Source organism: Trachemys scripta, chromosome 2 (assembly GCF_013100865.1).
Source record: "Trachemys scripta elegans isolate TJP31775 chromosome 2, CAS_Tse_1.0, whole genome shotgun sequence".
In the NCBI taxonomy this organism is placed as follows: domain Eukaryota; kingdom Metazoa; phylum Chordata; order Testudines; family Emydidae; genus Trachemys; species Trachemys scripta.
The window spans coordinates 141057233-141071398 of NC_048299.1; the positions used below are offsets into that span (position 1 = coordinate 141057233).

Genomic DNA, 14166 nt, shown 5'->3' on the forward strand with positions numbered 1-14166 from the left:
CCTCTCTGCCCGTCCTACTTCCCAGGCCCTGGGAACCGGGAGCCACACACCCAAAGCAGAGGCTGGGGAAAGCAGCAGGCGTCAGAAGGAGCCTCCTGAGCGAATACGCTCCATTCGTGCACTGAATGGAGTGTCCTCCGCAGGGCTCCTCCATGGCCTGCCTGCAGTGTGCAAAGTCACCAGCATCCAGCAGCAAAAGGGTTACGTGGACTGGTTTTCACACTGACACAAACAGCTCTGTCACTTCCCTGACTTGCTAAAGCCACAGCGACCAGCTCCCGTCTGCTATCTCCCACCATCAGCGGCTGACACACTTTTCCATCAACAGGCTCGTGGGACCGCTTCAAAGAGACCCCAGTGGCGTGATTCCACTCTGACCCCCTCAGATGTGGTGGGCGAACGCTCCTCCCCTTCTGAAGGGCGCTCCCACACCCTGACCAGCACCTTTAAATTTATTTAATTTATTCTCCAGGGGAGGCCAGGGTACAACAGAAGGAGGCCAAGAGCAGTTAGAGGAGCTAGGCCCAGCCCCCTAGAGTACTGGGGTGCCTAAGTCCCATCCATTTCAATAGGAGTTTGGTACCCAAATACCTTGGAGGGTCTGGCCCCTGCTGGCTCCTTAGGAAAATAGGAGCTGTGGGAGCTCTCCCGGGTGGGGAAAGGAGGGTTTAGAAGAGGAGGGTCCATCCCAGATGAGGGGGAGGGCACTCGAACAGAAGCTGGGCTAGGTGGGACAGCCCTGCCAAACTCCAACGGCCAATGGCAGGCTTCTCACCGCTCTGACAGGGTGTGAGATCCCACACCCCTCCTGACCCCGCCTGAGTGGAGACAGAAGCAGGCGCACTGAACAGATGGGATTTCAGAAGCAATGAGGCCAGGCACGGGAAATAAAAAACAGGCCTGAACTCCTTTAATGAACATAAGGAAGCAGGACTGGCAAGTAGAAGAGAGGCTGTTCCTGCTCCAAGCCTCGCTAGTCACTGTGCCCAGGGCATGGTCTGCTCCAGCAACCAGCCAGCGGCAGTACAGCTGGAATGGGGACGTCAGTGAGACATGAAATGAGGGGAACAGCCTGGGTTCCCTGAAGAGAGTTTTCCAGACAGACAGCTGTCTGCGACAGGCGGGATCGGCTTCCTCTGCCACGGGCACAGGCTGAGGTTTGCCGGGGCCTGTGTGCAGCCAGAGACCAGCTGAGCAGCAGAAGGGCACTGGGTGATCCATCCCACCGTCCCCTCGGAGGCTGGTGGAGAAGCTGATCGGTCTGCGTCCTGCTGACACGTATTGTGCAAGGCCGGGGATGAGAAGCGCTGTCCAGGGGGGGGGGGGGGGGGGGGGCGTGTCCCAGTCTCTCCCCCGGTTCCCTGGAGAGGATGGTAGTAAACATCTGTAGCACTCTGCTCTCCTCTCATGCCCCCTGCTGGTTGGTCTCATCCTCATCCCGCCTCTTCCAGATCTGAAAAGAGAAAGGAAACCCATCACTTTGGGGTTCGTTTCCTGCCCTCAGCAGCGCTCAGGAAGGCAGCATGGCCTAGTGGAGAAGGCACAGGGCTGGCAGTCAGGAGAGCCAGGCTCTGCTTCTAACCAACACGGACGCTGGGCGACCTTGGGCAAGGCACTTCTGTGCCTCACTTTCCCCTTCTGTAAAATGGGGATACTCCCCCACTTACCCCCCTGTGACTCTTATCTGGCCCCCACCACCATAGTAACCAAGCTCTTCACAATCTAGAGGGTACATATCTCACCACCACGAAGCCAGGCAGTGCCCCTCTGCAGATGGGGAACTGAGAACATCAAATGACTTGCCCAGGGATTTCTCCCTTCAATACATTCATCCCCTTAGGGAAGGGAGAGCTCTATATCCTAGTAGAGAGGACAGGAAGGGAGTTGGTAGAGCATAGGCAGGAGCTAGTGAGGAACAGTCACACATTAAAGAGTCCCATTTGAACACAATGCATGAAGGCAAGCAGCTGACAAAATGAACAAGTGATTCTATACAAATGCTAGAAGTCTAAATTCTAAGCTGGGTGAACTCAAGTGCCTGACCTGAATGAGGATATCGCTATAATAGGCATAGTGGAAAACTGATGGAATGAGAATAATCAATGGGAAGTGGTAAAAGCAGGGTACAAATATACAGGAACGACAGAGTAGGTTGCGCTAGTGGGGGGGATGGCACTGCATAGAGGCAAATAAAGTAAACATCTGAAATGAATCAAACTGTGCCATACAATCTCTACGGACAGAAATTCCATGCTTAACCACTGAGTATTTAACTGCTGGGACATACTATCGACCACCTGGCTAGGATGGTGGTGATGACTGGGAAATGTTCAGGGACATCAGAGAGGCTACAAAGGCAGAAAATGCAATAATGGGGGATTTCAACTATCCCTGTATTGACTGGGTACACGATGCAGAGAGAAAATTTCCAAACACTATAAATGACAACTTTTTGGAGCAGCTAATCCTGAGACCCACAAGGGGAGAGGTAATTCTTGATTTAGTCTAGAGATGGGCGAACTACGGCCCGTGGGCCACACCCAGCCCACGGGACCATCCTGCCTGGCCCTTGAGCTCCCGGCTGGGAGACTAGCTTCTGGCCCCTCCCCCACAGCCTCAGCTCGCCGTGCCGCCAGCGCTCTGGGCAGCAGGGCTGCGAGTTCCTGCCGGGCAGCTGCATGAGCTGCCGGGAGTAGTGTATTAAATTGCTCCCCGTAGGAATGTGTTACTTACGGTGTACTACTTACAGCTGCCAGTCCTGGTGCTTCGTAAGTAGCACATTCCCATGGGGAGCAATTTAATACAATACACCCCGGGTAGGGAAGGCTGTGCCTCCGCACACAGCCTGGCCCCCACCCCCCTATCCACCCCCCTACCACTTCCCGCTCCCTGACTGCCCCCCTCAAAACCCCCGACCCATCCAACCCCCCTGCTCCTTGTCCCCTGACTGCCCCCTCCCGGGACTCCCCACCCCTAACCACTCCCCCGGGACCCCACCCCCATCCAACCTCCCCGCTCCCTGTCCCCTCACTGCCCCCTGTGACCCCCTGCCCCTGCCCCTTATCCAAACTCCCTGCCCCCTTACCATGCCGCTCAGAGCACCAGGACTGGCAGCCATAAGTAGTACACCATAAGTAGCACATTCCTATGGGGAGCAATTTAATACACTACACTAGCCCTCTATAGAATTTCAGAACCCCAATGTGGCCCTCAGGCCAAAAAGTTTGCCCACCCCGATTTAGTCCTAAATGGAGCACAGGATCTAGTCCAAGAGGTGAATATACACCTCTACCCCAACATAACACGACCCGATATAACATTAATTCAGATATAACAACGCGGTAAAGCAGCGCTCCGGGGGAGGGGGGCCTGCACACTCCGGCGGATCAAAGCAAGTTCGATATAACGCGGCTTCACCTATAACACAGTAAGATTTTTTGACTCCCGAGGACAGCGTTATATTGGGGCAGAGGTGTAGCTGAACCCACGATAATAAAAGACCATAAATTTAACATCCTTGTAGGGGGGAAAATGCCAAAGAAACCCATCACAGTAGTATTTAACTTCAAAAAAGGGAACGACACAAAAACGAGGAAGCTAGTTAAACAGAAATTAAAAGGAACAGTCACAAGGGTGAAATGCCTGCGAGCTGCATGGAGACTATTTAAAAACACCATAATAGAGGGCCAAACTAAATGTACCCCCTCAAATAAAATAAACGATAAGAGGCCCAAAATAATGCCACCAGGGCTACATAGAGTAAAAGAGGCAGATGCAGGCAAAAAGCCATACTTTAAAAATTGAAAGTCAAATCCTACTAAGCAAAATACAAAGAAGCATAAACTCTGGCAAGACAAATGTAGAAGTATAATAAGGCAGGCCAAGAAAGAATTTGAACAGCAACTAGCTACGGAGACACAAACTAACAGCAAGAAATGTTTAAAGTATATCAAAAGCAGAAAGCCTGCCTAACAGTCAGTGGGGCCGCTGGCCAATCGAGGTGTTAGAGGAGCACTCAAGGAAGACATGGCCACTGCGGAGAAGCTAAATGAATGCTTTGCATGGGTCTTCACTGCAGAGAATATGCGGGGAGATCCCAACACAAGCCGTTCTTTTTAGGTGACAAATCTGAGGAACTGTCCAAGAGGTGTCAGTAGAGGAGGTTTTTGACCAAATTGATGAATTAAACAATAAGAAGTCACCAGGACCAGATGGTATCACCCAAGAGTTCTGAAGGAACTCGGATATGAAATTGCAGAACTACTAACTGTGGTCTGTGACCTACCGCTCTGGACTGGAGGGTAGCTCCTGTGTCACCTATTTTTTAAAAAGGTTCCAGAGGTGATCCTGGCAGTTACAACCCAGTAAGCCTAACCTCAGTACCTGGCAGATTGGATGAAACTATAGTAAACTACAGAATTATCAGACTCAAGAGATAAACACAGTATGTTGGGGGAAAAGTCAACATGGTTTTTGTAAAGGAAAATCATGCCTCACCAATTTGTTAAAATTCTTTGAGGGAGTCAACAAACATGTGGACAAGGGTGTATATCTGGACTTTCAGAAAGCCTTTGACAAGGTGTCACGGAGTCCCCGGGTGATGCTCTGGAATTGCTCCTCACAAAGCCACTCAGGACTTTGGGGAGCCTCCGCTCCCTCGGAGCAGACTGTCTTCAGGGCAAGAAGCTCACACGGCTTCACCTCCTGGGTCTCTCCTGGGAGCATTCAGCATATGCCCCTCCGTGCGCTTCCCACAGCGAGTCCGCCCCGGCGGGGTCCTGGGAAAGCCAGAGGGTCCTGCACCCCCACTTCGTAGTCAGACGTGACTCTTAGCCAGCCAGTAAAACAGAGGTTTATTAGATGACAGGAACACGGTCTAAAACAAAGCTTGTAGGTACAGAGAACAGGACCCCTCAGCTGGGTCCATTCTGGGGCCCAGCGAGCCAGACAACCCCGTCTGCCCTCACTTCCCATCCCCAGCCAGCTCCAAACTGCCACCCCCTCCAGCCACTCCTTTCTGGCCTTTGTCTCTTTCCTGGGCCAGGAGGTCACCTGATCTCTTTGTTCACCTTTAGCTATTCCCTTGCAGGGGGGAAGGGCCCCAGCCATTTGTTGCCAGGATACAGAATGTGGCCATTTATGCACGCTGGAGACTTAAGAAATGCATAGGGGAAACTGAGGCACCCACACAGTATTCAGAGGAAACATTAAGAACAGTCCCACTTCGTCACACAAGGTCCCTCACCAAAGGCTCTTAAACAAAGTAAGCAGTCATGGGATAAGCAGGAAGGTTCTCTCATGGGTCAGTAACTAGTTAAAAGACAGGAAACAATGGTCAGTTTTCACAATGGAGCAAGGTAAATTGCAGGGTTCTCCAAGTATCCGTACTGGGACCTGGGCTGTTCAGCATATTCATAAGTGATCTGGAAAAGGGGGTGAACTGTCAGATGGCAAAATTTGCAGATGATTACTCAAGACTGTTAAGTCCAAAGGTGACTGCAAAGAGCTACAAAAGAATCTCACAAAACTGGGTGACCGGGAGACAAAAATGGCAGATGAAATTCAATGTTGATAAATGCAAAGTAACGCACATTGGAAAACAAACCCAACTATACAAACAAAATGACAGGGTCTAAATTAGCTGTTACCGCCAAAAAGATCTTGGCATCATCATGGGCAGTTCTCTGAAAACATCTGCTCAGTGTGCAGCAACAGTCAAAAAACCTAAGAGCACATTAGGAACCTGTAGCGGGGCGGCCTGGCTTCCAGGCGCCCCAGGAAGCGATGAGCCAGAAAAGCCGCCAGAGTGGGCGGAGCCAACGCGGCCTGTCCCCGCCCCCCGGAAGTCAAGGGGCGGGACAGGAAGTATAAAGGCCAGGCCCCAGCGCTCAGTAGCTGGCTGGCAGCGGGAGAGGACGGACGCTGGTGCCCGAGCTCCCGCGGACCTAAGCCTGCCGAGAGCCCGGTATCCCGAGGAGGACTGGCCGAGCCTGCCGAGAGCCCGGTACCCTGAGGAGGACTGGCCGAGCCTGCCGAGAGCCCGGTACCCTGAGGAGGACTGGCCGAGCCTGCCGAGAGCCCGGTACCCTGAGGAGCGGTTTGAGCTTCCCCCCGCCGAGGGCCCAGAGGGAGCGACAGACCTACCTGGTGCTCGGGGCCTGGAGGAGCCCATGATCTGTGACCCAGCAGACGGAACTCAGGAGGAGCAGGTACCCATGGAGGAGGAGATGGGAAGTGGCCCGGGGATAGCAGACCCCGAACCCATGTCAGTGTGTTGCGGTCAGGATCCCCACTGACTGCGCGGCAGACGGACTGCTGCGGATAGGGCCCCGGGCTGGAACACAGTGGAGTGGGTGGGCCTGTGTTCCCCCCTGCCACCCCGCGCCGGGTGGCAGTCTCTCCTCCTCCTTGTCCAAGGGGCCTGGGCCCCTGACTGACTATTGATTTGCTGCCCCGCCCTGACCTAGGGCCTGGGCTAACCCAAACTGACCCAGCCCCTGCTACAAGGCCTGGGCCCCTGACTGACTATTGGTGTGCAGCCCCGCCCTGACCCAGGGCCGGAGCTGTTAATGGTCTGCTCAGCCCCTGCATAAGGGCCTGAGCTCAGAACTGTTAATGGTCTGCTCAGCCCCTGCATAAGGGCCTGAGCTCAGAACTGTTAATTGTCTGCTCAGCCCCTGCATAAGGGCCTGAGCTCAGAACTGTTGACTGTGTGCTCAGCCCCTGCATAAGGGCCTGAGCTCAGAACTGTTATTCGCTTTGTAGCGGGGCGGCCTGGCTTTCAGGCGCCCCAGGAGGGGACGAGCCCCACCCCGGAACTACTACAGAACCATTAGGAAAGAGATAGATAATAAGTGAAGGGCAACAAAAAATGATCTAAAAATAAAAAGGAGTCATATAAAAATGGAAACTAGGACAGATTACAAAGGATGAATATAGGCAAACAACACAGGAATGCAGGGGCAAGATTAGAAAGGCAAAGGCACAAAATGAGCTCAAACTGGCTAAGGGAATAAAGGGAAACAAGAAGACTTTTTATCAATACATTATAAGCAAGAGGAAGACCAAGGACAGGGTAGGCCCACTGCTCAGTGAGGCGGGAGATACAGTAACAGGAAACTTGGAAATGGCAGAGATGCTCAATGACTTCTTTGTTTCGGTCTTCACCTAGAAGTCTGAAAGAATGCCTAACATAGTGAATGCTAATGGGAAGGGGGTAGGTTTAGAAGATAAAATAAAAAAAATAACAAGTTAAAAATCACTTAGGAAAGTTAGATGCCTGCAAGTCACCAGGGCCTGATGAAATGCATCCTAGAATACTCAAGGAGCTAATAGAGGAGGTATCTGAGCCTCTAGCTATTATCTTTGGAAAATCATGGGAGATGGGAGAGATTCCAGAAGACTGGAAAAGGGCAAATATAGTGCCCATCTACAAAAAGGGAAATAAAAACAACCCAGGAAACTACAGACCAGATAGTTTAACTTCCGTGCCAGGGAAGATAATGGAGCAAGTAATTAAGGAAATCATCTGCAAACACTTGGAAGGTGGTAAGGTGATAGGGAATAGCCAGCATGGATTTGTAAAGAACAAATCATGTCAAACCAATCTGATAGCTTTCTTTGATAAGATAACGAGTCTTGTGGATAAGGGAGAAGCTGTGGATGTGGTATACCTAGACTTTAGTAAGGCATTTGATATGGTCTCGCATGATATTCTTATTGATAAACTAGGCAAACACAACTTAGATGCGACTACTATAAGGTGGGTGCATAACTGGCTGGATAACCGTACTCAGAGAGTTGTTATTAATGGTTCCCAATCCTGCTGGAAAGGTATAACAAGTGGGGTTCCGCAGGGGTCTGTTTTGGGCCCAGCTCTGTTCAATATCTTCATCAGCGACTTAGATATTGGCATAGAAAGTACGCTTATTAAGTCTGCAGATGATACCAAACTGGGAGGGATTGCAACTGCTTTGGAGGATAGGATCATAATTCAAAATGATCTGGACAAATTGGAGAAATGGTCTGAGGTTAAACAGGATGAAGTTTAACAAAGACAAATGCAAAGTGCTCCACTTAGGAAGGAAAAATCAGTTTCACACATACAGAATGGGAAGAGACTGTCTAGGAAGGAGTACGGCAGAAAGGGATCTAGGGGTTATAGTGGACCACAAGCTAAATATGGGTCAACAGTGTGATGCTGTTGCAAAAAAAGCAAACAGGATTCTGAGATGCATTAACAGGTGTGTTGTGAGCAAGACACGAGAAGTCATTCTTCCAGTCTACTCTGCGCTGGTTAGGCCTCAACTGGAGTATTGTGTCCAGTTCTGGGCACCGCATTTCAAGAAAGATGTGGAGAAATTGGAGATGGTCCAGAGAAGAGCAACAAGAATGATTAAAGATCCAGAGAACATGAGCTATGAAGGAAGGCTGAAAGAATTGGGTTTGTTTAGTTTGGAAAAGAGAAGACTGAGAGGGACATGATAGCAGTTTTCAGGTATCTAAAAGGGTGTCATAAGGAGGAAGGAGAAAACTTGTTCACCTTAGCCTCTAAGGATAGAACCAGAAGCAATGGGTTTAAACTGCAGCAAGGGCGGTTTAGGTTGGACATTAGGAAAAAGTTCCTAACTGTCAGGGTGGTTAAACACTGGAATAAATTGCCTAGGGAGGTTGTGGAATCTCCATCTCTGGAGATATTTAAGATAGGTTAGATAAATGTCTATCCGGGATGGTCTAGACAGTATTTGGTCCTGCCATGCGGGCAGGGGACTGGACTCAATGACCTCTCGAGGTCCCTTCCAGTCCTACAATCTATGAATCTATGAAAAACAATGAGGGGTATGGAACAGCTTCCATACGAGCAGAGATTAAAAAGACTGGGACTGTTCAACTTAGAAGAGACGAATAACGGGGGCTGTGATAGAGTTCTATAAAATCATGAATGGTGTGGAGAGTGTGAATAGGGGAGTGTTATTTACCCCTTCACATAACACCAGAACCAGGGGTCACTCAAAGAAATTAACAGGCAGCAGGTTTAAAACAAAGAATGGAAGTACTTCCTCACACAACTCAGTCAGCCTGTGGAACTTGTTACCAGGGGATGTTGTGAAGGCCAAAAGAAATATAACTGGGTTCAAAAGAGAACTAGATAAGTTCATGGGTGATAGGTCCATCAACGGCTATTAGCCAAGATAGTCAGAGACGCAACTCCACGCTCTGGGCGTCCCTAAGCCTTTGACTGCCAGAAGCTGGGCCTGGATGATGGGAATGGATCATTCAATAATTGCCCTGTTCTGTTCATTCCCTCTGAAGCACCTGGCACTGGCCACTGTCAGAGGACAGGACACTGGGCTAGATGGACCATGGGTCTGACCCAGCCTGGCCATTCTTGTGAGTTTGTGACAGAGCCAGGAATTGAACCTGGCTCTCCTTAGTCCCAGGCTAGTGACCTGACCACTGGGCAATCCACCCACCCTTTGAGCAGTACAGATGAGAAGCGCTAAGTATTACTTTGAGCTCCACTTTCTAAATACAGGCTGCCCCTCCCACGCCGTGCCTCAGGACACACAAGGCTGCTGTAGGCCCCTCTGTGGGCAGGGACTCAGACACTGACTGCCTGTGAAGTTTATCACCCCCACACCTTTGTTCTACCACATCATTTATCACATGAAGTTTTTACTGACTTGTTGATCAGAGCCTGTGGGCTGCCGCTGCATCTCAGAGTGCAACAGCACTGTCTTTATCATGGGTATGTGCATTAGAGCCACAGGAACATGGCCACCAACACTGATGTGACAGCAACGCCTCCCACATGTCCCATCATTGCACCACCGGGTCAGCACTTACCGTATGCGATGAATGACTCATCACACATACAGCCCTCCCCCCCCCCCACAGGGACCACCACTTCCTTCAGCCTGTGCTAGAGGAGATGATGCTAGAGCAGCTGCAGCACAAGCAAGTTTTCTTTAAATAGCTCTGCAACAGCAACTCACATCTGCCATGTTGTGCAGAGACCCGGGACAGCCGAAAAGCCAGGCAAAGCTTGTACGGCCCTACACCGTCAGCAGAGATCACCTGGTCAGGTGGAACGAGTCACCCCATGCAGTGGAACAGACAGCAATGCACTCACCTGGATATAGGCCTCTGAGAGCGTTATCATCTGGGGCAGGATATCGGTCACCTGTAAGTCTTGCAGCTCATACCACTTGCCCGTGCCCTGCCAAAAGCCATTGCAAAAGGGTGAGGAGAGTTATGACAGCAGGTCTTACCGTGGCGTTAGTTCTGACACACCGGGCTCCAGACATCCACTCTGCCCAGCCTGTTGCTTTGAGCTACTGTCTGGCCTCACCATGCAACAGAGCAAAGCCTGTCTCCCCAGCTCCCCGAGCAACCATCCCCATGGGCACAAAGCGATGAGCCCCGAAGCTCAGCGGCGGGCGCACTGCTTTCCCAGCACGTCTCATCAGGATGCATCTGGACTGGGGGAGCAGGTTACGGCCAGCTGCTACCTGAGCTCACTTGTGGGGCTATTCAGGGAGCAGAGCTGCTTGGGCAAGCCCCAAGGGCTGCCCTCGGCTGCTGTGCAGGCTGGAGAATGAACCGGGGAGGGCTACTCAGCTCCCTGCTAGAGCAGCTGCAAGGGATCAGCCTTAGGCAGTGAGCTAGCGTCAGCAATCCTCTGCATGGGCTAAATCCCCAGAGACTAGAGCGGTCACACCCCAAGCTACTGGGCTAGCAGGGACTAGGGTGCTTTGCATGCTGCTCCAGCCCCCACGCTACCAGCAGACACTGAACTCCGCCCCTTCGGTCACGCACATGATGCAGCACGTGAATTCTGTAGGAGCCCTCGGTGGGTTTCCCATCATGCACGATGTTGGCGATGAGGTCGTAGGTGGTGTTCTTGTGCACGGCCTGCACTTCCTCGGACAGGTACTCCCGGAGATCCACGTTCCTGCAGCAGGAGGAACAGCAGCATTGTGAGCATAAGGGGCAAGCTGCACCAGGCCCCGAAAAGGCCAGGAGTTCCAGTGTGCCCCTGTACGTTGCATGCTGATGCCCAGGGGGCCAGTTCCTTAGCTAGCTGCGATTGCAATCACCAAGCGTCAGCCCCACACGCATGTAAATCAGAACCAGGCACCCCGCTATTACGGCTGAGCTGTCTCGTCTAGTGCCATGCAAGGCTGGATCACCAGCACCACAGAAGATAACCCGGCACTGCACTAGACCAAGTAGGGAGGATGTGCTCTGGCCAAGACAGTCTGCACAGTTCAGTTGGAAGCTGCACAGATCATTTTTAATACTCAAAGCAAAAGAGAAAGACGACTTTACCGGCCACCAGACAAGGGCAGTAGCTAAATGTCACGTTCCCCATTAGTCATAACCAGATGTGTTGTGCCACCCCGCCCTAGCACCCATTCAAACAGGGAGTTCCACCCCAGCTGTATAAGGTCATCTCCACCTTGACACACAACATGCCGGCCTACAAGCTCCAGGTGCAGAACAGCCGACTGCACGTGGCACTGCAGCCACAGGGGGCCCAAACGAGACCTCACAAGGCTGAGCTCCATTGGTGTCTGTATCTACAGTCCCCCCCGAGCACCTCACAGAGTGCTGAGGTCATCCTCACCAGACCCCTAGGAGGCAGAGAAGAATCACCTCCATTTTACAGATGAGGAAACAAAGGCACGGCAAGGCAGGGGTTGGCCCAGGGTCACACAGGGAGTTTGTGGCAGAGCCAGGAACTGATCTCACGTCTCCGGAGTCCCAGTCCTATGTTTACCCACAAGCCTCTCCTTCCATTGGTATCAGCACAGGACTGCATGGTCTGTACAGGGGGAGCATCTGCTAAACAGGGCTGTTTGCTGGGGTCGAGTGTCCATGTAAGTAGTCAAGTATCAGAGGGGTAGCCGTGTTAGTCTGGATCTGTAAAAAGCGACAAAGAGTCCTGTGGCACCTCATAGACTAACAGATGTATTGGAGCATAAGCTTTCATGGGTGAATAACCACTTGGTCAGACGACATCTGTTAGTCTATAAGGTGCCACAGGACTCTTTGTCACATGTAAGTCGTGAGTTTCTAGCCAAATGGGCCTAGCTGCCAACCAACGCCTGGAGGGAATCCTTAGAGGAACAGGAAGCACCCAACCAATATATCCCACAAAGGTGCAATCTGCACCAGCTCCTGGCAGCGCCATTCAGGCACCAACGCCCATCTGTTGCCACTTGGAGACGGGCTGCATTGGGTCTCATCCTCTGCAGACAAACCCTGTTCTCAGAGCGAGTGCAAGGGGCTTTCCCTAGAAAGCACAGCCGGAGCTGCAGCTCCCCAGCCGGGTCCAGGCGGTACCTACGTGATGGGGAAGTTGACGATGGTGGGGTTCTTCTCCACAAAGAAGTTGTTCTTGGTGAACCGCTTGATGCAGAAGATGAGGTAGGGAGGCAGCTTGGTCAGCTGGAAGCGCTTGAGAAAATTCTCCTTGTAGGTTTTATACTCCTGGAGCAAGGACAGAGACACACAACCCTCAGCAACCAGAGACCCACACATGGCCAAGGCAGAGGCACCCACAAGGATAGGAAAGCACACCAGCCCGCGCTCTGCCCTGCCAGCACCAACAACGCTGCCTTAGATCTGCCAGGCGCCTTAGCAGATTTGCGGCTGCCCCCCCAAACACAAGCAGCACTGCAGAGCAGGAGAGTCTAACAGGGACAGGTGGCAGGGAACGTACATCTAGAGGCAGGAGGGCAGCAGAGCAAGAGAGTCAGGGAAGGGCGGAGTTACCTTCTCAGTGATGCCGTTGAACTTGGCCAGGATGTTGAAGAGCGGCACCTGGGGGATGATCAGCTGCTCCTTCTCGTCCTTGTACAGCGGGGCAGTGGGGAGGTCGAGGGTCAGGTACATGAAGGTGGATTCCACCATTGTCTCCTGGTACTCATCATTTTGCAGCAGCTGCTCCTTCTCCTCTGCTGGCTGAGGGGAGGTGAGGACAGAACCACCTGGGTTAGCACAGCAAAGCACCACGGGACGGATGGACCTAACCCACACATTTTGGGAGATGGGGCCCAGAGTTAATATAGTGTGCACTGCCTACAGCTAGCCATAGTGCAAGTTCCCTCTAAGGATACACTGTCATCCCAGCCCCAACCTGCATCGCCTTCCATTGCAATCTTCAACAGCTATTAAGAAAAGACTAACCCTGCTACATTGTATGAGGACATTGGCCCTGATCCTGCAAGGAAACCCACAGGACTTTGCCTGCATGACTTCCCTGGTAGGATGAAGGCCTTGGTGAGGGGGAGCTTTGGAACTGAACCAATTTCGCTAGAATAACTCCAGCTTTGACGCTTAGCTCTGCAGCAGGTGAGGGACTGGGACATCTTTGCACCACCAGCCCCATACAAAACCAGGTCTGCTGCGCAGCATCAAGTGTTCATCTCACATCAGCCAGCTCCATTTGTGAACTGTTCTTCTACAGCGTTTGCAGCTATTGCTACTTCCCCAGCACAAGAAAACCTATGATCTGAAACTGAGACACCAGAAATCGCAACGCAGAGTTAATCTACACAGGCACCAAACCAAGGCCAGCTGCCAAAGACGGCTCATGGTCTCTTCGAATTGAATAGGAAATTCAAGTGACATTGTGTCTCAGAAGGGCCTATGCCTCTCCCACTCCAGCAGCCCTGCAGTGACTCCTGCAGGCTACACAGCTTGCTCTGTAGATCTGTAGCCGCAGCTTTTAGTTTTGGCTTGTGGCCCAATGTTTCCCCTGAGAAGTTGGCCTGTTGTACAATCAGTCTCCCTGGTGGCTTTTTCAGGGGATGCACGGGTCAGAACTGTGACTGGAACCTCATGGTTTGTAGCACTTCAGAGATAAAAACTGCGTCTCTCATCTATTTAGACTGCAAGCTTTTAAGGAGCAGGGACTGTCTTACCATTTGTCTGTGAAGTGCCCAGCACAATGGGGGCCTGATCTCAGCTGGGGGCCTCTGAAAGCCACCGCAATACAAATAAATAATAATGTTGCCCCATGTTGAATAGAACATACCATATTTGTAATGTGAAAGTTTCCAGCACCGTTGAGGAATGAAAGTGCCTCCTGTACCCTTAAATGGACAATACTGCATGTGAGGCTAGTTTAGGACAGATGCATTAAGTTTTGGCACCATC

At 51.7% G+C, this 14166-nt stretch overlaps 1 protein-coding gene across 1 annotated transcript in view; it reads right to left on the reverse strand.

Moving 5' to 3' along the window:
- Positions 1 to 888: 888 nt before the first annotated feature.
- Positions 889 to 14166, reverse strand: part of USP39 (ubiquitin specific peptidase 39) — a 29336-nt gene continuing 16058 nt past the window's right edge. Inside the window, exons 9-13 of the mRNA XM_034761621.1 lie at positions 12781 to 12969; positions 12353 to 12495; positions 10819 to 10954; positions 10133 to 10219; positions 889 to 1453 (exon numbers count right to left, since the gene is read on the reverse strand). Of these exons, the coding sequence (XP_034617512.1) occupies positions 1406 to 1453; positions 10133 to 10219; positions 10819 to 10954; positions 12353 to 12495; positions 12781 to 12969 (603 nt within the window). The 3' untranslated portion in view covers positions 889 to 1405. The remainder of the gene's footprint in view (positions 1454 to 10132; positions 10220 to 10818; positions 10955 to 12352; positions 12496 to 12780; positions 12970 to 14166) is intronic.